This window comes from Cervus elaphus, chromosome 15 (assembly GCF_910594005.1).
Source record: "Cervus elaphus chromosome 15, mCerEla1.1, whole genome shotgun sequence".
Lineage (NCBI taxonomy): Eukaryota > Metazoa > Chordata > Mammalia > Artiodactyla > Cervidae > Cervus > Cervus elaphus.
The window spans coordinates 56,434,535-56,459,270 of NC_057829.1; the positions used below are offsets into that span (position 1 = coordinate 56,434,535).

At 42.0% G+C, this 24,736-nt stretch overlaps 1 protein-coding gene across 4 annotated transcripts in view; it reads left to right on the forward strand.

The window, feature by feature from the left end:
- HECTD2 (HECT domain E3 ubiquitin protein ligase 2) overlaps positions 1-6,732 on the forward strand; it is a 74,293-nt gene extending 67,561 nt beyond the window's left edge. For 2 of the 4 annotated variants that reach the window (XM_043925343.1, XM_043925344.1), the window contains exons 17-21: positions 105-192; positions 280-386; positions 2,110-2,225; positions 2,798-2,941; positions 4,234-6,732. In XM_043925343.1, coding sequence (XP_043781278.1) covers positions 105-192; positions 280-386; positions 2,110-2,225; positions 2,798-2,941; positions 4,234-4,354 — 576 coding nt within the window. In that variant the 3' untranslated portion in view covers positions 4,355-6,732. Of the gene's footprint in view, positions 1-104; positions 193-279; positions 387-562; positions 1,194-1,661; positions 2,226-2,797; positions 2,942-4,233 lie in introns of those variants that run through there. The other 2 variants (XR_006345326.1, XM_043925345.1) reach the window with 2 other exon arrangements.
- The last annotated feature ends 18,004 nt before the right edge of the window (positions 6,733-24,736 follow it).

Below are 24,736 nucleotides of genomic sequence, written 5' to 3' on the forward strand. Positions count from 1 at the left end.
TTTAGAAAAGAGGGAAACACTTTTCTTTTTAAATTTTACAAACCTGTTCACTGAAGTCTGTTAACATATACCAATAAATGTGGTATGTCGGTATCTCCCATCAGGTGTTTCAAGAAGAATTCGGAATAATTAAGTCCTATAATTTAAAGCCAGGTGGTGATAAAATTCCAGTTACCAATCAAAATAGGAAAGGTAAGTTAAAACACCTTTTCTTAATTAAAGTGCATTAGTGTTTGCCATTTACTTTTATTATTTAACAGATGTAAAATTGCTTTTCAGAATATGTACAGCTTTATATTGACTTTCTTCTCAACAAATCCATCTATAAGCAGTTTGCTGCATTTTATTATGGATTTCATAGTGTGTGTGCTTCAAATGCCCTAATGGTGAGTTTAAAGCTTCATGCCTTCAGTTAGGCTTTGTAATACTATGATATTGACAAGTAATTCTTTAAAACATTTTAAATTAAAAAAAAAATTTTTTTTATTTTTAAATTTTTTAAAAATTTATTTTCTAGTTTTTAAAGCTAGAGCTGGAAATGAAAATAGTTTTCTCATTTCAGCCTTAACTCTCTAAAGAGAAAAAAGACCAGTCAACTCCATCCCCCCTACCCATTATGCTGTATCTTAAACTATGTCTTCTAAGCTTTAAAAAATTTCCCCAAGCAGAGTGGATGAAGAGATCGCCAAGGGCTCCAGATCTTTAAAACTGAGGCGCAAAGTGCTGAAAATGGTTAACATAAGCTCCAGGCAAAAGCTACAACTTCTCACCGTTTAAGGAACAGGTTTTTATAGTGGCTTCATTCCTCTTCAGGGGTCCCCCAGCAACTCTGAGTGGCCTTTTTCCCACAGGAAGTAGTTTATCTCCAGAGTCATGGTGGGCTCTGGTCGGTGTGTGAGTATGGGTCAGCTGCTGTTGAGAGCACCGAATCAAAAACATCATAAAAGTCTCTTCATCCCTGCTCCTCTGGGCACACTCCATCAAGCCATCTCCACTCAGTTTTATAAGGAGGGTTTGGAGTCAGTCTTCCATGTGAATTATTTTGCATAGGAGAGAACTTGCTTTAGAGTGATAGTCTTTCAGTTCAGTTCAGTTCAGTCGCTCAGTCGTGTCCGACTCTTTGTGACCCCATGGACTGCAGCACGCCAGGCCTCCCTGTCCATCACCAACTCCCAGAGTTTCCTCAAACTCATGTCCATTGAGTCGGTGGTGCCATCGAACCATCTCATCCTCTGTCGTCCCCTTCTCTTCTGCCCTCAATCTTTCCCAGCATCAGGGTCTTTTCAAATGAGTGAGTTCTTTGCATCAGGTGGCCAAAGTATTGGAGTTTCAACTTCCCCATCAGTCCTTCCAGTGAATATTCAGGACTGATTTCCTTTAGGATGGATTGGTTGGGTCTCCTTGCTGTCCAAGGGGTTCTCAAGAGTCTTCTCCAGCACCACAGTTCAAAAGCATCAATTCTTCAGCGATCAGCTTTCTTTATAGTTCAACTCTCACTATGTGACGGTCTTTATCACATGTTTATTGAAAGTACCTTTGAATATGGAGCACTTGTTGATTTCTAATTAAGTTTTGTCTGCAATGCACTGTAGTTATAGGGGTGGAAGGAGGGAAAATAAATAGTGTAGCAAATGTTCATTTTAAAATTCTAATCTCTTTAGGTGGGAGACAAGCTGTGTAGGTGAAAAAACAAGTGAACAACACAAAACAGACTAACCTACTACTCAAACGCCACATTGTGCACAGGAGGCTTCATGGATGTTGGATCCAGGCATGTCAGTAGATGCTAGAGTAGCTGAAATAGTTTCAAGCTGGGTTTTGGGGAGGAGCTGTAATTTGGATTTATGCTTTGTCATCTACTTGTTTTTCTAGCTAATTGCAGTTATTTGCAAAAGGGGGAATCTAAGAGTTGGACAAGATTTATAAACTTTCAGAAGCAAAAATATCCCAGTAGGAAAAATATAAATGGAGAATATTTTTCCTTAAAAAATGGTTTGATTTACTACAAGAAGGTCGATTTTTGTTGCTTGATTCAGTGGAAAGAGTTCCAGTTTCACTTTTTTTGATCATCACTTTTTCTTATCATTTTTGATAAATAATTATTGGCAGCTGCTTCGTCCAGAAGAGGTTGAAATTCTAGTCTGTGGAAGTCCTGAACTGGATATGCATGCCCTACAGAGAAGTACACAGTATGATGGTTACGCAAAAACTGACTTGACTATCCGGTGAGCTCTTTATACTTCTGAGAGTGAGGCTGCTGAAGAGGGAATGAAAGAGAATGTGGTTGGTTTATTTGTGTAACTTACAATCTTTAAATCAAGTTAAGTCACCGGAAATCTTATACAGCCCACAATGCCTTCTTTTATCTCTTGAAAGTAATGTGAGCATATTCAATATGAAATCACTTCGCAGTCCCCTTGGGAGAAAGTGATACAAGTAAGCTTCTACAGAAGTCCAGAGAGTTGACTTCTTTTAAAAAATGACTTTGGTCCTAGAATTGCAGAGATGCCATGCTTATAAAAAGCCTTTTAATAGCACTGTGTTGAAAAATATGGAAAATTACATAGAAGAAAAATGTCTTATGTACTCTCCGTTGTTGGACTATTTTTATAATGATGTTAGTCAGAACTCTAATTTATATATAGAAACCTGTCATTCCTCCATTTCAGTTTGAGAGTAGTCTGTACCTTTAAGGGAATTGTTTCCCTAGAGCTTACTTTATATTATTTTATTCTCATATGCAGGATTTTTGTCATTTTATATACATTTTATATAAATTTCCTTTGGTGTCCTCTAGATACTTTTGGGATGTTGTGCTTGGATTTCCTCTTGATCTTCAAAAGAAGTTGTTACATTTTACTACAGGAAGTGACAGAGTTCCTGTAGGAGGAATGGCTGATTTAAACTTTAAAATCTCAAAGAATGAAACTTCTACTAACTGGTAAATTTCCAGATTGTCATTCACTTTTTTTAATCTATAGGTTTTGCTAATAATAGTATGCTTGGAACTAGAAGATTCTTTCAATATGAAGTTGTTTTCTTAGAAAAATGCTAGAAGTAAACATGGCTTTGAAATAAGATAGACTATGGCTTAAGGTTCTTTATTAAGTTTGAGACATACCAATACTAACTGATAATAATTCCTTTCCATCAACTTTTTACTTTGCTAAGTCAGTTACTTTATCATCACTTCCAGAATCTAGCTTGCTTTTCATGGCATTTAGATTGTCTGACCTTCATTTTTACTTAAAAGTCTTTTTATTTAAGATGCCAGGTGAGTTTTTTGGCTATTATTATAATTAGTTCCAGAAGTCCTGTTGTACTGGAATACCTCTAGTGCTAGTCTTTTTTTTTTTTTTTCTTTATCTAGTGCTCTTTGCATATGAAAGTGATGCTGGTGATGGCTTTAAATTATTTTCTACTAGAGTATTGGTGGGGTAATGTTGATCTACTTCTTTTCCCAATCTCATTGTAATTTCTAAAGCTGATATGAGTAGATACTACTTTGATTATAAATATTTTTTTCTCCTGTCCTGTATATTCCCTGAGTTCTGTCAGTTCTTCCTTTCATCAGTTAGAACTGAAATCTGTCCTTTCCTTTATCACTGCTACCACCGACAGCTGTTCTGATCCTGTGGAGTTCATAAAAACTGAGGGAACGGGTCTAAGAATTCTGCTGGAATCTTGGATGTAGATAAAAGTGTCATCGGGTAAAGGGTTGGGAAATCTGATCAGAAATTGTTGTTGCTGTTGAGGGCAGCAACAGGAGAAGTGTGGGTATCAAGTGTCTCAGAATGTTCTTATGATTTTTTTGACAATCAAGGGTAAAATAATAGTTATTTTACCTACTATTCTACTGGGTCTTTCCACCCATTCAGACAGTTTGCCTTATGTGATGAGGCAACTGAGATTTGGAGACATGTAGCCACTTGAACGAGATCTCACAGCCAGAAAGTAAGGGAGATGGTATTCAGATTGATTTGTCTGACTCTAAAAATAGTGCTTCTAGAATGCAAGTTTTGTGAGAGCAGGGCCATTGTCTTGTCGGTACACCCAGCCGCAGGGAGTACAACAGGTACTCCAGAAGTATTTGTTCAGTAAAGGAGTGGATGAGTCGTCTCAGTCTAGTAAAACAGATTTGAGTATGCGCGTTCAGGTACTTTGAAAGTTGCTTAGGAGTCATTCTGTGTGTGTTTTAAGACTTGATATCTTTGAAGAAAATGTTTCCCCTAGGTTGCCTGTGGCCCACACCTGCTTCAATCAACTTTGCCTTCCCCCCTACAAGAGCAAAAAGGACCTGAAACAGAAATTGATCATTGGAATTTCAAATTCAGAAGGTTTTGGACTTGAGTAACCAAGAAGACTTGAAATACATTTATATGTAGCATTCACTTCCCTCTTACTGTGCCTTTAACCTTTCCATGTTTTCTGTCTCAAAATACCTTGGAAAAGCTCACCAACTTTAAAAGACTGACTTTAAAAAAAAAAAAAATCAAATACGAAGTGTGTTCAGTAGAGGCATGGTTTTCTAAAAACACAACACTGTTTGAGTGAGAAAAAGACCAGGTGGCAGAGACAGGTGGGTCCAGTCCCTCTTTTTATAGCACTTTATCATCCTCCATAAGTGGTGTGTCGCAGGTGTTCCACTGGGGAAGCATCACGCAGTAAAGAATGCAGCGATGGCAGAGTGGGTGGAGCCCAGTGGCAAATTGTGTGCTGCTTGCGCACGGTAGCAACACGGATAGCTACATTATCATTAATGTAGGGCATGTAGCCATATTTTCATATAGCGGGTAAACAACAGTATCATTGCAAATGCAATTTACAGGGGTTTTTTGATATACTGGCTTTGGTCCTCTAAAGATTCTTTTCAACCATTCCTGAAAATCAGCATGTAAATAACTACATAATAGCCTGAGAATAATGGGATTTTGATAGTGCCATTTATTGCTAAAGATTTATTTTTACAAAGTAAATTCAGGGTTTTAGATGTGTGTACAGCTTTTACAAATCAATAAAGATGATTGCACAAGAGTGTAACTATTTTCAGACTAATTGGACTCAAGGTTATATTCTTTTAAGTATCGTCAGTCTGCATGCACACGCACAGTAAACTAGTTACTTTGAGTACTCTGTAATGTTTGTATAATCCTTTCTTCTTAAGGGTCAGAATATTAGAAAGGAAATAGATCTGACTAGTCACTGATAAATTAAGTCAATTACAAGCACAAAAAGAGAGAACTGTTTTTATATACACTTTGATTGACATACAAGACTTATTTATAGTATTTTTTGATCACCTGTTGTTCTGAAACACTAATTTTTGAAAACAAGTAGGATAAGATATTTGACAAAAGTGAATACGATAACATTTGTGTCAAAATGACATGAAGTGAAAGTCCCTCAGTGACATAGCTTGATGTAAAGATAAGGTTCAACATTTTGGCCCAAATGTTTGTTTTTCACTGGATTTTGAATATAGTGAATTCAAAAGTACCCTTTTTGGAGTTTATTAATAAAGTAGCATGTAAAAAGAAACTGCATTTTAAGTCAGACAGTAAATGGTTTTAATTTACAGCAAATGAAGCAGTTTTATTAGCACATTGCAGTATTTCCAAATCGACTTCTGTATTATACTTTGATAGCTTTCCTTTAGAAAACTCTGAAGGTGTATTTGCAATAATAATGAAGCCAGCATTTAGTACCAGCACATGGTTCACATGCAAATAATACTTTCCCAATTTCCAAGTTACACTACTATCTTATTGCTATGATTCCTACACCCCCACCAGCAGAATTCTTCTAGGGTGGAGGAACTAATCAGCTTGTTCTGTATTTCCAAAGCCAACTTGTGAATCTTGGAGGAAAGGAGTTAGTTCATTTACTATTCTGTTTGAGACAGAAGTGATTCCACTTTTCCACTTGGACATACTATTTAAAGGTTTTTTCTTCTTAAAATTCTTGGAACACCTAAGAGATTTAAGGGCATGTTGGTTTTGTTTTGTTTGCTCTGTTTTTAATCCATGTGCAAATAAAACTGCTTCTCTCTTTCACTGCTTGAACTAGAAAGTAAGGTGTTTAATGTAGGTTACTGCTAACTAATAAGCACAAAAGAATCATGTATAAGAAACCAGATTTAAGTGTTCTAAGTAAAATGTAAACAAAGCTTCTATTTGGTAGAGATGGGAAAATTGTGTTGGCTTGGTCTGCATGTCTATGATGTGCTTGTATATCAATAGCTATGTCATTTTTAAATAAGAAGTATACAAGCAAGCCAAATTTTTAAATCACAGAGTCCATAAATAACTGGAAAATTTCTGTTGTCTGTTGTTGAAATTTATAATCATTTATCACTAAATTGCACATTGCCTTTATTTATTTATGCTCTGGTTTTGGTTTACAGTGTAATTAATACCTCATTTTTTAAAAGAACCACTACTGTTATATTTCGTTAATTTAAACAGCTAGAAAATTCATGTAGTTGCTTTCTTTTTATATAATCTGTTCATGAATTCTTGATTTTTGTATCTGCCACAGTAAATTAAAGCATTGCACACTATTTATCAGTATTTACAAAATGTTCTGTCCTTTTTTAATCTTTGTTTAATTAATCATATTTTTGTCTGTATGATCAGAAGTTTTTAACCGCCCCTCTTTTTTGTACAAATGTGTATTGTATTATGTTGTTAATTTCTGGATAAATTTTTTCAAATATTAAAGTTATATAATCAACTAGACTTCAATTCATTTTTTTGAACATTAGGCAGTGAATTAAAAGTTTAAAATATAAATGCAAACTACTCTGTTACACTGTCTTTTAAACTGGTGCTTTGGAAAATTAATACATACTCCTTCAAAAGATGTGTGTTATTGACACCAAATGCTGCTAACCTCTAACATTATTTTTCGGTATGAAACAACATATAGGCAATGACTGGATGATCACACAAATATTCCACCAAATGAACATTATAGTACCATGGAGGTCACCTAGAAATAAACTAAGTATGACATTTCATTGGCCATCAATCAACAACTTCAGATCTGTTACCTCCTACCAAAACCATTAGTTTGGCCATGTTTTCCCTTACCACATTTTCCTTGATTAATGAACAAAGAGAGGAGATTCTAAGAATGTAGGAGAGAATGTCATGGATGATAGATGAGAGAAAATAGCTAGCTGGGTGGAAGACTGAGATGAGTTTTCACAGGGGAGGGTACAAGATCGGTTCACCCAGAGGGCCTGGTGAGTGGTTAAGAATTGAGCTTTGAAATTGCCTGGGTTTCACTGCAATGTTGTGAAGTAATTAGCCTCCAACTAATAAAAATAAAATAAAAATAAAATGAAAAATCATGAAAAAAAAAAGAAACTGCCTGGGTTTGAGTTTACTGTTCAGTACTTGTGTTTCCTTGGGCAGGTTAATCTGTTCATGCCTTAATATCAAATGATAATAATTTGTGAAATGAAAATAACCCTATCTCAATGACAAAGTTCTGGGGAGAAATAAATGAATTAGTATGTGTAAAGCACTTACACAGTCCCTGGCATATAGTAAGCAATGTAATGTGACGCCAGAGGAACCTTGGTTCCAGTGGTATTACCTCTTATAACCACTGCTTCTGATAACACGTAATTCATAGAGTTGTTAAATAAACCTCTGTAGAACTATGTAGGTGTGTATATATACTTATGTATGTATATATATTATTGTAAGTATATGTATTAGATATATATATTGTTGTTTAGTCACTAAGGCATGTCTGACTCTTTGCGACCCCATGGACTTCAGCCTGCTGGGCTCCTCTGTCCATGGGATTTCCCAGGCAGAAATTCTGGAGTGGGTTGCAGTTTCCTTCTTCAGGGCATCTTCCTCATCCAGGGATCAAACCCGTGTCTCCTGCATTAGCAGGCAGATTCTTTACTGCTGAGCCACTAAGGTTACTCATATAGATATATGCTTATACATTATATATATATATATATACTCATATAAAATGTAGTTAGCATATATAAATAAATAAGTACTTATATCTTGCCTAACCTATAATAAGCCTTATATGTTTGATATTATTACCATTACCTTTTTGTTATAGCTCATGTATTGTAGAGATCTAGTTGTATCCTGACTTCTATCTTTTATAATATGAATTTAAAATTTTTAAATACAGCCCATAACATTATTTTATATAGTTGTTTAGATTTAACCACATAGTTACAGTTTCTTTGCACACCAATCCTTCTTTTAATGTTCTTCACACCCAGTTCTGGGATCAGTTTTTTTCCTCCAAAATATCTGCTAGAAGCTGTTTTAAATTAGTAAGTTTTTTTTCCATTTGTCTGAAAGTGACTTTATTTCACCTCTATTCGTGAAAGATAAATTCATCAAGCATGCATCTCTATTGTGATACTTAAGGACTTAGTGATACTTAAGGACTTGTGATACTTAGTTCCCTTAGGACTTTTAATGTATAATCCATTATCTTTGCATTTCATTGTTTTTTTTTAAGAGGGTAGTTGTTTGCTTTTAACTTTTTATACTGGGTGCATGTGTGCTAAGTCACTTTAATTGTATCCAACTCTTTGCGACCCTGTGACCTGTAGCCTGCCAGGTTCCTCTGTCTATGGGATTCTCCAAGCAAGAATACTGGAGTGGGTTGTCATGCCCTCCTCGAGGGAGTCTTCCTGACCCAGGGATTGAACTCACATCTTTTACGTTTTCTGCATTGGCAGGCTGGTTTTTTACCAATAGCCCCACCTTTAACTAACAATGTTGTGTTAGTTTCTGTTGTACAACGAAGTGATTTAGTTATACACGTGTCTATTGTTCTTCAAATCTTTTCCCAGTTAGGTTGATACATAATACTGGTCAGAGTTCTCTTTGCTATACAGTAGAACCTTCTTGGTTGTCCATTTTAAGTATTGGTGGTGTTGATGGGAAGTTAGTTGTCAGTATAATTGTCATTCCTTGGTAGATAATCTCTTTTACTCTGGCCACTTTTTAATATTTTTTTTTCTTGTGAAACTGCAAAACATCACAGACAATATGTATATTTGTATTTTTTTTAATCTCTTAGGATTTGTTATGGTTCTTGAAACTAGGAATTTCTGTCTTTCAGTTTTAGAAAATTCTTCAGCCATTTCCTCTTTGAACACTGCGCTTCCCTCCTCTCTCTAATCTGTCCTACTAAACATATATTGGACCATCTCAATCATTAAATCCTGTTTAACCATGGTGTATTTCAATAGCTTTATTTTTTATTTCTAGAAATTCTTTCAGTTCCTTTTCAAATCCACCCGCTCTTATTTCATACTGTTCTTCCTTTCCTATGGTTTTTTTAAAAGATAATTTTCAGTGTACTTGTTTGATAGTCTATTTTAGATTATTTTTTTACTCTCCCCAGTTCTTGAAATACTGATTCCTGTATTTGTTCATCTACTGGCTCTCAGTAATTTATTTCCTTGTGTCATGTCACTTATAATTTTGCTTTTAATTTTGGGCCCTGAGAAATGCAAGTGTCCTAGTAGAGCAGTTTCGTATTGTTGTCAACAAAGACCCTACAGGTTTCTATACCACTTTGTATGTGACTTCCTCAGATCAGGGCTTCTCTCCCATTTGTGTATGTTTGGGCCCCTCCCTTATAGTGGCACAGGTTGGGGTTTATGAGTAAAGTTTTTCTATCCCATTTTCATAGATATAGCAGCCCTTTTAAATTCTGGACTTTATGAAGTGGAATCAGTTTTGGCTCCTCACCATGAGTAGGGCTTAAGGAATGTCTGTTGAATTCATATGGGCATTAATATCCGCTAGACAGTTCATGACCCACATGAGTCACCTAATCTTGCTTTTTATTTCTGCATTTCTTCCTCATTTCCCATTACTGATGATTTCTCTTCTTCCCTTCCTTTTAATCTTGAACATTTATATTTTAAGACTTTTGTAGCTATATTTTGCCCAAAAATTATAAAAGTTTATGGTAGTAACTGGCCTCTTCCATTTCAGCTCAGCCTATACATGCCCTGACCCTTGGTTATTTTTTTACCCCATTCAGTGCATAAAACTTTTAAATGCATTGTTTCCTATAGATGACTTACACGAGTTTATTTATGTGTTAATTTACCAGTTGTGTATTGCATGCCTATTACATTTCAGCTGGAGGCTGATCTTCAGTTCCATACACATTTGCTTATTCTTTACAAACATAAGCAAATGTGGTTCTGAGTACTTACTTTGCAAAGCATTAATGTGTATCATAGCAAGAAAATTTCTCTAGGATTTTCATGATAATGGTACAACTTCAAAGTTTTCACACCATATAAATTTTACAATTCAGATATATGCACCATAGAAGCATTAGTCACCACTGAGTTAAATTAGATTTTTTTCAGCATCCCAACTTGACTTTTTCTATGTGCACGACACACACACAAATTGCAATAGAAAAAGCATAGAATTATTTCAGTAGAGTTTCTCAAGGAGCATAATCTTGTGCTGTTTCCACCTGCATATAGGTCACCTCTGCTTATAAGACCTTCAGTATGCCTTCCTTACCGCTGTCACTGGCAATCTTATTCTCCTGATTAGCTTGGCTCATAAACGTTGGTCTCATTTTGACTTTTCATTCTCTTTAACCTCATGTCTGCAAGCCTCATCTTTATGCTGTTTCTCAGATTTGACCCTTCTTTCTACTCCATTTCCACAGACCCCCTCCTTGGTTTAAACCCTCAATAGCTGACTGGCTTCTCTGACTAGAGACTTACTCTTCCCCCATTTATCGTAAGGTCCCCACTATTAATCTTTATCAAATTCTCTTCTTACCATGCTTATCTGACCACCTCCTCACTCCAAAGCCTAGCCTGTGTTCCACTTTTATTTTGCACATTCCCCAGTACCATCTTCCAAAAAGATCGCTCCTCTCCCGTGTCCTATGCACACGCTGCACAGTGGCATCACTGCTCAGCCCAGTGCTTCTGAGGTCCTCTTCCTGCCTTCAAATCACCTCCTCCCTCAGCCCCAGCCCAGCTCTAAACCTCCGCAGACTAGAATTTTCTCTCCTCCCCTGCCAAACCTTGTGCTGAGCTACCACCATCACCACCCCTCCCCCCCACAAAGAAAACAGCCAGCTGGAAGGCCTCTCTCCCTCTTTTTCACGCCCATCCCACCTGTCTTCATTGCTCAGTGGCTCTTAGTATTTTCAGACTTGCTGTGCTTCACTGTGTGCACATTAGCCATTTGAGAACAGAGGCATCTCCTGTGTCCTCCTCCAGCACAGAGCAGGGTCAGTCAACTCAGATAAAATCCTACCCGACTTCTTGACTTGACTGGGCAGGTGAAACACTCATCAAATTAGTGGAATGAACCAGAAACCCTCATGGGTAAATGGTCTCCTCTATAATTTGTTACCTTTTGCCCTGACTCACAGACCCCACCATCAGCCTGCCTGTCACGACTTGGGAGTGGCAGCCTCGGGGAAGCACCTTCAGAAATGCCACCCCCCCAAACCTACCACCATGTTCCCATCAGTCTAGGCAGCCTTTCACTCCCACGCAGAGCCTTAGCCTGCCCACCGCCAGTGACCAAGGGCTCATTCACCAAATGAAACAAAACCAGTGAGCAGTGGTGCCTTTGTGGGTTAACTATGAAAGGGGGAAAAGATGATTGTAGAGCAGCTCTGTGGTATCACCCAGATTTTGAGGGTGTGTATGTGAGTGAGTGTCAATGTATATGAATGTGCATGTGTGTTCTGAAAAATTTTATCACAGTTAATGTAATTACCACTGGGATTATACATGATTTTACCTTTTTTTGCTTTGTCGTGCTTCTTAAAAAATTTCCTTGCAATGAACACTTTGTAATAAGAGAAAAAACCCTTTGTTTAATTTTTTAAACCAGTTATCCAGTACCCCAGGTCTTCCTCGGCAGCTCAGTGGTAAAGAATCCACCTGCTAGTGCACAAGACGTGGGTCTGATCCCAGGGTCGGGAAGATCCCCTGGAAAAGGAAATGGCAGCCCACTCCAGTATTCTTGCCTGGAGAATCCCATGGATAGGGGAGCCTGGCAGACTACAGTCCATAGGTTCACAAGAGAGTTGGACATGAATTGCTGACTAAACAAAACATCCAGTATCCTAAGTATCTATAGAATATAAATTGAAGGGGCAGAAATGGATGTTTATTGATCATCTAAGATGTATGAGGTGCATCACTTCACGTTTCATTTAATCTTTACAACAGCATAAAATTGATGTTATTATCCCCATGCTAAAGATAAGAAATGGAAACTCAGGCCTGGAAGCTTGCCCAAGGTTACACAGGCATTAAGAATTTGAATTCATGTCTCTCTGGCTCTAAATATCACTATTTCCCATTACATATGCTCCCTCAACTAGTTAGCCTTCCCAGAAACTCCCAAGCTTGAACTGTTCTTGTAGAAATGGATAAAACTTGTTCTCCCTGTTTGGACAAGGAGTCAGAGTCAGTCAATCTGAGTTCTAACCCTAAGTCTGACACTCAATTGCTGTATAACCTTAAATGATTTTTTTGCTTCTCTTTTTGTCTTCCAAAAAAGTGACAGATATCCTTAGAATTTTAAAATATAGTATAGATTACAGTTTTCTCTGGGTCAAGGAAGAAATAAAGTCTATAATAAGGACTACTTGGAAATCCATGACAGTGACAACAAACTATATATTTGATCTCATGGGATACAGACAAAGAGTATTTGTGAGGAAATTTATAGCTCTAAATATTTTACTTACTAAAAGATAAAATTGTGCATGCTTAGTTGCTCAACCATATCCAACCCTTTGTGACCCTGTGGACTGTAGCCCATCAAGCTCCTCGATCCGTGGGATTCTCGAAGCAAGAATACTGGAGTGGATTGTCATTTCCTCCTCTGGGGAATCTTCCTGACCCAGGGATTGAACCTACATCTCCTAAGTCTCCTGCATTGGCAGGCAAATGTTTTACCTGCTGAGCGATCAGGGATGCCTACAAGATAAAAGTAATGAATTCAATAAATAAAATTTCAGGAAAGGAGACAACAGGGAATAAAGAAAAAAGTATCAATAAATAGTTCAATTTTAAAATATAAAAGCAGCATAATTGAGGCATAAACTCAAAAGGAGATTTGAGCTTTATAAAATCAATAAACTTTTAGCAAACTATAATAAGATAAAAAGGAAAACCACGCTAGATTAGAAACAAGAAACAGTGGCAGATAAGCAGGGGTGAGCCCCAGAGCCACTTGATCCTGCTCAGGGGGCATTCATCACGCTCAGGGCCCCCTTCCAGGGCTGCTCCATCCCTCACCCTAGCCTCTACTCTGACCTCCACTCTGCCCACAGCGCCCTGGAGAGTGGGCACACACAGTCGCAGGCTGGACTCACAGGATGCAGATGCTGACGTGAAGTTGTGGGGTTCACAAAGGCTATTGGGAATCAATGCCTGTGAAAGGAAAAGAAGAGGAAGCCGCATCGGGCAAAGCGTGAGGTCCGTTGAGGTAAAACCCAGTCCTGACAAAGTCATGGAGCCAATACTGCCCCTCAGAGTTGTCCTCAGTCGGCCAAAATGGCCAGCCTTCCTGTCAGGTGTCGGGCAGTCAGGCGCCCTGGGAAGGGTTGAGAGCAGGCAGCAGCTCTCTGCAGCTGAGGCTAACCATGGAGGAGCTGACAGCCGGAAACTGTCTGCTGACGGCACGCCCTGCCCCTGGGCAGCAAGCCGTTCCCTGGGGGCTCCGGAGGCCTGCAGTCTACCACTCGCGGCCACACCTAACTGCCAGGGAGTCTAAATGTGGACCAGCTGCCTAAGAGGAAGGAGAGTCCAGTGTGGTGGCAGCTGGCAATCAGACAAGGTCTCAGCACGCTCTCCAACTGTACAGAGGAGCCTGAACTTGGGAGGGAACTGACAGAGCAGCCAGTCTGAGCTGCATTTGGCCTCGGGTTTACCACACCTGCTAGAACGCTGAGGGGAGCAGGGTGGCGGGCGCAGGGACCTAACCCTAGCAATAGCATCTGTAAAGTGCCTGGACAGGAGGTGCCCAATCCGTGTGGCTTCTGTCTCAGCTTTCGTGACTGGATCTGGCTTTTTTGAGAGCATGCCCAGCCCCTCTGGAGTCCTCATCACAACTCAGAGTGATGTAGTAAGTAAAATGGAAAGATGAAAATGGGTTACACAACTGCCCTTGTTTATGTGCGGGCCTGTCAGCTCTGACCTCTGAGGTGCTGAGAGCCTTCAGTCACCTTCAGGTCCAAGAGAGAAATCTGAAGACCTAGAGTAAGTCCCCCAGTTTGTACCAAGTGACCCACTTTTCCCTTTTGACTGTCACGTCTGAGGTTCCCGTGGTCAGAGGAAAAGTTGGGCAGGACTCTGTGCTGGTCACAACTGCCCAGCCCTCCTCTTTGGCCTCTTGCATGAAAGCATTGGGAAATTCCAGCCAAACACAAGTTCTGACCAGCCAGGGAGGCTGCCCAGGTGAGTTCCTAATCACCTGGAACTAGGATTGGGTACCATGGCACCTCCCCAGGCAGGAAACCCTTTGGGCTGCCAGCTGGGGTGGGTGAGGGGTGGGCCTGGCTGCACGGGCAAATGTAGGCCCATCCCTCCCTCTGCCACGCCTCAGTGGTGCCCAAAGCTGGGGTTCCCTTTAGGGAGCTGGGGAACCATCACAGAGCCCCGAAGGAGGAGACCATCTCAGATCTGCTCAAGCCCTAGCCCACTCTGTGACCTTGGGAAGTAACCTCACAGAGCCTCATGATCCAGCCACTAAATGGAGCCAGAATATGAAGTACCCCCGTCTCTCTGGTGGCCTTTAAGCCAGGAGATCCTGTGCATCCTCTTGGAGACCAGTGGGCTCTTCTCTGTCATACTTCTTTTCATTTTAATAACCTAAAATGCTACCCACAAGCCAATTCTGGTTGGTTTCTAGTCATCTGAGATCACAGATGGGTCATGATTTTGGTGGTATTGTTCAGTCGCTAAGTGGTCTCCAGCTCTTTGTGACCACATGGACTGCAGCACACCAGGCTTCCCCGTCCTTCACTATCTCCTGGAGTTTGCTGAAACTCATGTCCATTAAGTTGGTGATGCTATCTAACCATCTCATCCTCTGCCACCCCCTTCTCCTTTTGCCCTCAGTCTTTCCCAGCATCAGGGTCTTTTCCAATGAGTAGGCTCCTCACATCAGGTGAGGCCAAAGTATTGGAGCTTCAGTGTCATGATTTCGGTCACAGCCTTTGTGGTTAGATACAGGAGAGGACCAAATGTCATCTCAGCATGCAGATGAACAGATGGATGGAGGTGTACTCATTTCCTATTGCTGCTGTAACAAACTACCACAGACCCAGAGGCTTAAAACAACATGGACTTATCATCTTAACAGTTCTGGGGCTCCAATGTGTGAAGTGGGTCTCACTCAGCTGAAACTGAGGTGTCAACAGGGCTGCCTTCCTTCCAGAGGCTCTGGAGGAGAATCCGTTTCTTTGCCTTGTTAAGCACCTGGAGGCTGCCCGTGTTCCTTGGCTCGAGGTTCCTTCCTTCATCCTCAGAGCCACCAGTGTGGCACTCTGACCCTCCTGCTTCCTCTTTGACTGTGAGAGCGCCAGTGGTTACCTCAGGCCCACCTAGATAACCCAGGATAATCCACCTCATCTCAACATCCCTATTTAATCACATATGCAAAGTCCCACTGGCCAGGTGAGGTAACACATTCACAAGTCCATGGGTTCAGATGTGGACGTCTTTGGAAGCCACTATTCTGCACACCACAGACAGTTTTCCATTGTCCAACAGTCCAGCTGAAGGCAAAAATGGACAAAAACAACATGATAAGGAATGGTCAGAATAGGGAAGCCCATGGCAAGTGCATCTTCCATTTATTCACTGATTTCCTACACCAGTCCAACTATCATTCCTGTGATGGTTTTTTCAACTATATCTAAAGCATTTAAAAACTAATTTCGGATAGCCTCCATTTCCTAAATACAGCAGAAACAATATTGAAACTGGAAAAAAAAGAACTTTATATAATTCAAAAACTCTTTTTTTTTTAAATTCCCCAATGCTTTAAGAAGACCCCTTCCTGTTAAATGAAACAAATTGGCACATGCTAACGTGGACAGATATCCAAAATGGGTTAAGTATGAAAAAAACCTTCAGAGCAGCATGTTCAGTGTCATCCAATTTCCATAAAAGTCATAGAGTTATCAGAGAAGGCAATGGCAACCCACTCCAGTAGTCTTGCCTGGAAAATCCCACGGACGGAGGAGCCTGGTAGGCTGAAGTCCACGGGGTCTCGAAGAGTCAGACACAACTGAGTGACTTAGCAGCAGCAGCAGCATAGAGTTATTTTTGGCTTTACATTGAAAATACACATGAGAATATAAACCAAACTGTTAACTTGGTTGGGAACAGCTAGGAAACAGCCATAGAATTCCAGGAGATTTTATCTTTCTAAATCAGCATGTCTGTAGTGTTTTAGTTATGTGTATTATTCTGCCTGCAATGCAGGTGACCTGGGTTCAGTCCCTGGATTGGGAAGATCCCCTGGAGAAGGGAATGACTACTCAGTCCAGTATTCTTGCCTGGAGAATCCCAGGGACAGAGGAGGCTGGCAGTGGGGCCGCAAAGAGTTGGACACGACTGAGCAACTGACACACACATGTGTATTATATGAATTATACATAATAATAATTATTTTGTATACATTATATAATAGTCACTGTGTATGATATATTAATATCATATAGTGACATATATGTATAGAATATATATAATATTGACATAATAGTAACATATCATAAATAACATAATCATATAATGTGATAGATAATAAACTCATCTTAATTTTTGTAACTATAAAAAAAAATAGGACACTTCTTGTTTGTGTTTGAAGACTAAGGGGCTCTTCTAAAACAGAGCTTTTTCTGGAGAATGACATCAACCAGAATTTCAGGATTCTGCCCAATTGGTGTGAGCCTTCAGCCTCACCTCTGAATACTATCTGTTCCCTTCTTTCCAACACTCCCTTAGAAATCTTATCTCCGCCCCCCCACCCCCACCATGGCAATCACAGGAAATGTAGGTCAGGTAATTAGTAACTAGGGTTTATTTTGTTTGGAAAACAGTACATTCGGGCAAAATAGGCCAGTTCCCCTTCCTGAGGGCAGAATCCAAGAGCTTTCTCAAGGGGAGGAGTGCTGAGGTCACAGAACACCAGGGCCCCCCTTGTACCCTGGGGCCCAGAGCTGGGTCTCCAGCTGGTAAGCAGCAGCGCTGCACCCCTGAAGCCATGTTCTTGCCACTTAACTGCCCCTGGTCAACCCCAGAACATGGTCCTCCCTGGGATTCCATCCCGGGGCTCCATAGACTGGCAGAGCCCAATTGTGCAGTCCTGGCTCCACTCACGCCCTGCTTCACCCTAGGCTGGGACACTGGTGACTGTAGGGAGTGACACTGGGAGCATTTGTCACCCAAACAGCTCAGAGACACACACATCACAAATGGCTGGGCCGCTCCTGCCGCAAACCAGCACCATCTGGGTTAACACTGCCTTCTTGATGGTCTCTTTGGGTGCTCTTGGCTCCTTAAGTGTGGAGTTTTACAACCAGGCCACTCTCTTGACTGAACTAAATGTGACATGACTCATGGATCCCAGGCTGGTTCTGGCTAGTGACGCTATCAATGCAGACAAGTGGAAGCAGCTTCTAAGAGTCACTGGGAGGTGTTTATATCACCTACCAAACATCAAAAGAGCTGGAAGACTTACCTGATGCGGAAAGGCCTGAGATCCGCCCAGAGGGTCAGGACTGGAGGTCTCAGGACACAGCATTTGCCCTAGGGCTCTCAAGTGGGCAGCAATCTAGACAGAAAGGCCCAGCTGGTAACCAGCTTAGAAAAGCTACCTAGCGTTTTCTTCCCAGACTCTTTTCTAGTATTGATGTGGCCACCATACCCTCACGCAACCAGGATGGGGCATGCAGTGGTAGATGCTGGGGACACATAGCTTTGGTGAGGAGGGTAGTGCAGCTTCTGTGTGACACCCCCATAGTCTCACCACCTATGAGCAAAGCCTGATCCCAGGAAATCACCAAGCTTTGTCTCTAAGGAACTTGGATCCCACACCATCTGAGTCAGCTCCATCCCTTGAAAGCTGGAAACATGGGCTTTATTGTGTGGGTGTGAGATGGATAAGAGCTGAAGGGTCCACCCTGACTCAGCATCCTTTTACCCTGAGAATCTCCTCCAGAATCACCTATAATTTTGTTCTTATTAATCCCAGTTTTTAAGGACTCACCAGTGGAGAAAGACAACCAGCTGTTCTCTGGGCCAGTGAGGTGGTCCGCACCCAAGAGCCAGAGAGGGCCCTGGAAAAGGAGCCATTATCCCTCTGACCCTCACCCCCAGCACACACACACACACTGCTTGTCAGCCTGTGTTGATAAGCAGAAAGCACCCCACCCCTAAGTCTTGCACCTGGAATCCTACTCAGCACAGCAGGTATGGGCATGTAGAGTGGATGTTAGACCAGATCTCGGACAGCAGGGAGCTCTGACTCCCGGGGGGGTGGTGGGGGCGGGGTTTGTTGCTTCTGAGTTCCTCTGTTCAAATGCCTGGAGACCATGCTAAAGTCCTTTCTGCATCACTATGGGTTGATTTGTTGAAGGCCTGCTTCTTTCTTGCCTCGTTACTGTGGCCAGTATGGCAACCTGGCTGTCAGGGACATCAGAACCAGAAACCTCACACACTGGGTCAGAACTCAGAGACCACCTAGGAGGTGCACATAGTCACAGCACCCCAGGCTTTGTACCCAAGACCACAAAGGAGATGGATGGTGTATACAGCAAGTAAGGCCCCCAGAGCTCTGGGAATCATCTCATGAGGGTAAACTGCCTTTTCACACCAGATTTTCAGCTTCACTCTCCAGGGTGTGTCAGAAAGCAGGAAAAGGCAGGTGGGTCTCCCTTACACCCCTACACCCTACCCCAGGCCCCAACCACCTTGGCAGTCTTCCCTCCCTCTTCCACTCCCAAGAAGAATGACTCATCACAGGGCCCCCTTCTGTATTCGAGGCTTGGAGACTTCCCCGTCTAGGGGAGTGGACTGCAGGAGGAGCCAGGGTTCAGGGTAGGAGCAGAGAAGTGTGGTGAGAAGTGATGAGGGAGCCGTTCTCTGCAGTTCGCTTGGGACACCTCCGTGGGCTGGAGAAAGGCCCCACACAGACGGAGCAGCTAAGTTCAGGCCACCTCCTCACCCACTTCTGTAGTCTGAATTATGAATGCATCATTGTGAACGTACAATACGGAACCAAGTGGACTTTCTTCGTAGCTTGTGCACGTGTATGTGCACATTGGCTCTTCAGCAGAGGCCGGGGAGGGAGGCAGAGCACTGGGCAACACAGGCAGGAGGAGAGACGCTTTGTAACCAAGTGTCAAGAACAGAAATCAGAGGACCAGCTTTGTGTAACATGGGGTGAGGGACTCAGGGTTCAGACCACCTGGCTTCCATCTGGTAGTTTCCCCCAGGACTGTTTGCAGAACCTCAGGTCTCCCAAAACCCTAAATAGAAAACATCACCCATCCAATCCAGCCCCTTGGGGTGCAGCTGCCGGAGGAGCTAGAGGTGGGGGGCGGCAAGGGGGAACCTGTCCCATCATTTCACAGTGCTGGCAGAGCCCAATCTGGGCTCGCCTGATGACTCAGACTTTATGGAGCTTCTCTTCCTCTTTTCAAGATTTCCTGGAGGGTTGATGGCCATGTCAGCTTGCAGCAAGGCCTGCGGTTGCATCAGTACTGGCCCCAGACAGTTTGCAAGAGTGTTTGGTACCCCTGGCTCCTCGGTACAGCTTGCCTAGTGCTGGGGCACATGACAGGGAGCCCTCACCAGCTCCCTGGCCCCTTCTGCCTCTGCCCGCTGTGCCTGATGCCTCTAAACAAGGGACTGCCGGGCGCTGATGAAGCACTGTGTGGACCAAGGGGTGATAGTGGGGGTGATGCAATGCTCTCTTTGGCATTTTTAAAGGGCATTCCCAACAAGGACCGTGGGTGGATGTGTGTACATAAAGCCCTGGAGACTGGCCTGTTGGTTGGCATTAGCTCTCAGAGCCTCTTATCTCTCTTACCCCTTCGATGACCTGCCCACTCCACCCTAAATCCCCAAAGCACTGGCTCTACTCCCGCTGCCCTCCATTAATGGGACCTTTGTCCCAACCCAACATCCCCTGCCTATAAGATCTCAGGATCCTTCCTGCTAGTCTGAGCTCCCAAAGCTCTGCCCAAGGACTCTACCACCAACCTTCTCTGCAATCCCACTCAGGACCATGTTCTCCTTTGGCCTCAGGGCACAGATAGCAGAGATGAGAGCTCTCCACCTGGTAGAGATGGGATCTCTATACACTGATGTCACAGCATGTGGCGGGGTGTAGTGGGAGAGAGAATCATCACAGAATCCCAAGAAGGGAGCAATCATCTCTGTCAGTGGATCTGGGACAGCTCAGGGAGGGTCAGGAGCAGAGAAGGACGAAGAGCCGGACAGATCAGGTATAAATCTTCCACTTCCTGCTGTGTCACTTTGTCCATGTTAAATCTCCACGCTCAGTCTTACCTGTAAAGTGGAAATAATAACACCCTCCCTGCAGGGCTACTGAAGACTTATTGAAGACTATGTACTTGGTGCTACCCTCGTTGTGGATGCTCAAAAGGCATTTTCCCCTCTTCAAGGAGCAAACAGTGGAAACTCTGATGTCAAGGGTCAAAGCAGTGTTTAGGACATGCCTGTGGAATTAGAAAACCTGGGTTTGAATCCTGCTAAAGGATGTGGCCTTCTGGAACTTCAGTTTCCTCATCCACAAAATGGGAATAATAACAGGACCCAACTCAGAGGGTTGTTGGGAAGACTAAATGCAATGAGTTTGCAAGAACATTAGCTTGGGGCCTGGCATTTATTTAACACTTAATAAATGTTGGCTGCTGTTACAGCTCATGGATCATGCAGTCTAGGCTGACTGGGACATATCACTCCCCAACACAAATCCCTCAATGGCCTATAGTGGGGACATAGGGTAAGGGTTTCTCAGGGGTCATGGAGAGAGCAGCCACAACCATAAGCTTCTGATTGGTTCTTCCACCAAGAGACCACTCCTCCCAATGTCGCAAAGGCTTTATGCAAACTTCTGTTTGCTCAACTGATTTCACCACCCCGTCTGTTAGCCCTTCTACCAAACCATGAATCCTAACCTGCTTCTCTAAAATTTTCCTCCTGACAAACGGTTTACAAGTTCAAGTAGTCAGTGGTATGTATCACCTATGCATGTGTGCTAAGTTGCTTCAGTTGTGTCCGACTCTGTGCAACCCTATGGACTGTAGCCCACTAGGCTCCTCTGTCCATGGGATTTACCAGGCAAGAATATTGGAGTGGGTTGCCCTGCCCTTCTCCAGGGGATCTTCCTGACCCAGGGATCAAACCTGCATCTCTTATGTCTCCTGCACTGGCAGGCGGGTTGTTTACCACTAGGGCCACCTGGGAAGCCCTATGTATCATCCACCCCTCCTCAATTCGATCACTCTAAAAACCGAGTCAGGTTGGACTTTGATCTCACCTCTGAGCTGTTATGATAAATGTTATTTACAATGATGACTTTCAATGACACTTATAATGATAAATGGTATTTACAAAGATGAATTACATAGCATATGCAGCATCTTTGCTACACATTACCCCTCAAAGCTCACCACAACCCCACGAGGCTGAAGGGGCCAGGCTGGCCCAGCAGGTTAAGAGCAGGTGGACCTTTGGCATCTGCCCTAGGTTTTCTCAGGGGCTTCCCCAGGTGGCACTGGTGGTAAAGAACCCTCCTGCCAAAGCAGGAGATGTAAGAGACGCGGGTTCTATCCCTCGGTTGGGAAGATCCTCTGGAGGAGTGCATGGCAACCCACTCCAGTATTCTTGCCTGGAGAATCCCATGCACAAAGGATCCTGGCAGGCTGCAGCCCATAGGGTCGCAAAAAGCTGGACATGACTGAAGTGCCTTAGAACACACACAAGTGTGCTAGGTTTTCTGAATTGTCATTTCTTTGGGTCAGCAACCTGGAAAGGGGATTATCTTGAAATTTGGTGTGCATGGAAGCACACTGTTGTGAGTCGACTTGGGGGTGGCTTGGGGAACTGATATCTGCCCCTCAAGACCACCAGACCGTCCATATCATCCAATTTAACTTCTTCATTTTATAGATGGAGTAAGTTGAGACTCAAAGAAGGGAATTAAGTTCCCCAGGGTCATGAGATGGTCAATGAAGCACCAAGGACCAGACTCTGGTCCCCCAAAATTAACCATTTTGTTGACCACCTAATAGGTGCCCAAATTGAAATGTAAAAGGTTTCTTTATGGAAGGGCTTCTCAGTATTTATATCATGTGCATTAATTTCTAAGAGCAAAATCATTTTTAACCTTTTTTCAAACTTTAAGTCCTTTCTTCCACAACAAACACTTATTAATGCTTTGATAAATAACAGAGGTGGGAAATGTTGGTCTCATCTCGCCTATCTATTTGTATCTAAAAAAATCATTTCCTAAGCCAAAAATCAATCCTGATTAAGAAGATAAAGACGGATCTCTTCAAACAGATTCCTGTTTGCCAAGGGGGAGAAGGATGGGGAGGGAAGGACTGGGAATTTGGGATTAGCAGATGTAAGTTATGATATATAGGATGGATAAACAACAAGGTCCTACTGTGAAGAACAAGGAACTATATTCAATATCCCGTGATAAACCATAATGGAAAAGGATATTTTAAAATAGATTGTCTACATGTGTATGAGTCACTTTACTGTACGGCAGAGATTGGCACAACATTGTAAATCAACTATCATTGAAAATAATTGTTTTAAAAAGACATGGGTTAGGGAAAAAAAGTCATTTATCTCTTCTTGAAAAGAAAAAACAATCCCAAGAAAGGTTCAGAATGAACATGAGATGACCTTGTCTCCAGGTCCTTCCTTCCAATACCCTGGAACTTTGTTACCCATCCATCATCAGGGAAAGCCTGGAGGAATGTGCCAGACTGAATCTTTCATAGATGACTGCAAAAATCTCTCCTGTCTCACATTCCTTTCTACAATTCAGACTTAATATAAATAAATAAGTTAATTAAAAGTGATGCAGATTGTACCTCACTCACTGGAAATTCACAGCCATGTAAGAAGTCCAACTATCCTGAGGCTGCCACTCTGTGAAGAAGCTCAAGCCCCATGGAGAGGCCACAAGTAGGTGCTCTGGTCGTTAGTACTGACTTTGAAATCATATCAGCCCAGGCACCAGATATGTGAGTGAGGGACCTGCAGGTGATTATACCAAATGGATGAAGAATGTCTCATTCAGTAAACAAACGATGTTGTGGTCATCAAGTCATCAGTCACTACAGCCACCCCTGACTGTGTACCCTGAGGGGAGTCAGGATGGAGATAAGCAGGATACTGGCCCTAGATAGCTAAGGGATGATTTCAATGAGTCTAGAAACTGTTGCATCTCCCCATACATAGGAAAGCACTAAATTTTTTCAAAATTTACTTATTTTTAATTGGACGATAATTGTTTTACAGTGTTGTATTGGTTTCTGCCGTACATCAATATGAATCAGTCATAGGTATACACATGTTCCCTCCCTCTTGAACCTCCCTCCTATATCCCACCCTCTAGGTTGTCACAGGATACCAGGTTGAGCTCCCTGTGTTACGCAGCAACTTCCCATTAGCTATCTATTTTGCATATGGTAATATATATATTTCAGTGTTACTCTTTCTGTTCCCCTGCCCCTACTGTGTCCATAAGTCTGTTCTCTATGTCTGAGTCTCTATTCCTGCCCTGCAAATAGATTGTACCATTTTTGTACCAAAATAGTACCATTTTTCTAGATTCCTTATATATGCATTAATTTATAATATTTGCTTTTCTGTTTCTAACTTATTTTTTTTCCATTTACTTTTAGTAGTTGGAGGCTAATTACTTTACAACATTGTAGTGGTTTTTGCCATACATTGACATGAATCAGCCATGGATTTACATGTATTCCCTATCCCGATCCCCTCTCCCGCCTCCCTCCCCATCCCATCTCTCTGGGTCTTCCCAGTGCATCAACCCTGAGCACTTGTCTCATGCATCTTTCTAACTTACTTCACTCTGTATAGCAGGCTCTAGGTTCATCCACCTCACCAGAACTGACTCAAATTCACTCTATTTATGACTGTGTAATATTCCACCGTATATACCACAATTTCTTTATCCATTCATCTGGCAACAGACATCTAGGTTGCTTCCATGTCCTGGATACTGTAAATAGTGGAAAAACACTAAATTTATTAACTTTAGATGTCTGCTTTTTCTTTAATTAACAGTAATCTTACAATGTTCCAGCTACACAGGTTTTTTTGCAAAAACTCCTATATATCCTGGTTCCTCCCTTACCTCTTCAGAACAGTCCCTCAGAGCTATCTGAGAGGCTGTATCCTGGGCTTACATTCTCAGTATGTCCACTGAATAAAACATAATTCTCAACTTTTAGGTTGTGCTTTTTTTTTCCCATCAACTGTTCCCATCTGCTGAGTCACCCCCAACTTTTGAGTCTTCCCAGCTGAGGTCCCAGAAATCACAGAGTAGTAACCAGCCATTCCCTTCAGCGCTGTCTGAATTCTTGACCCAAAGAGTCTGTGAGCAAAATAAAAATGGTAGTTGTTTTGAGCCAGTATGTT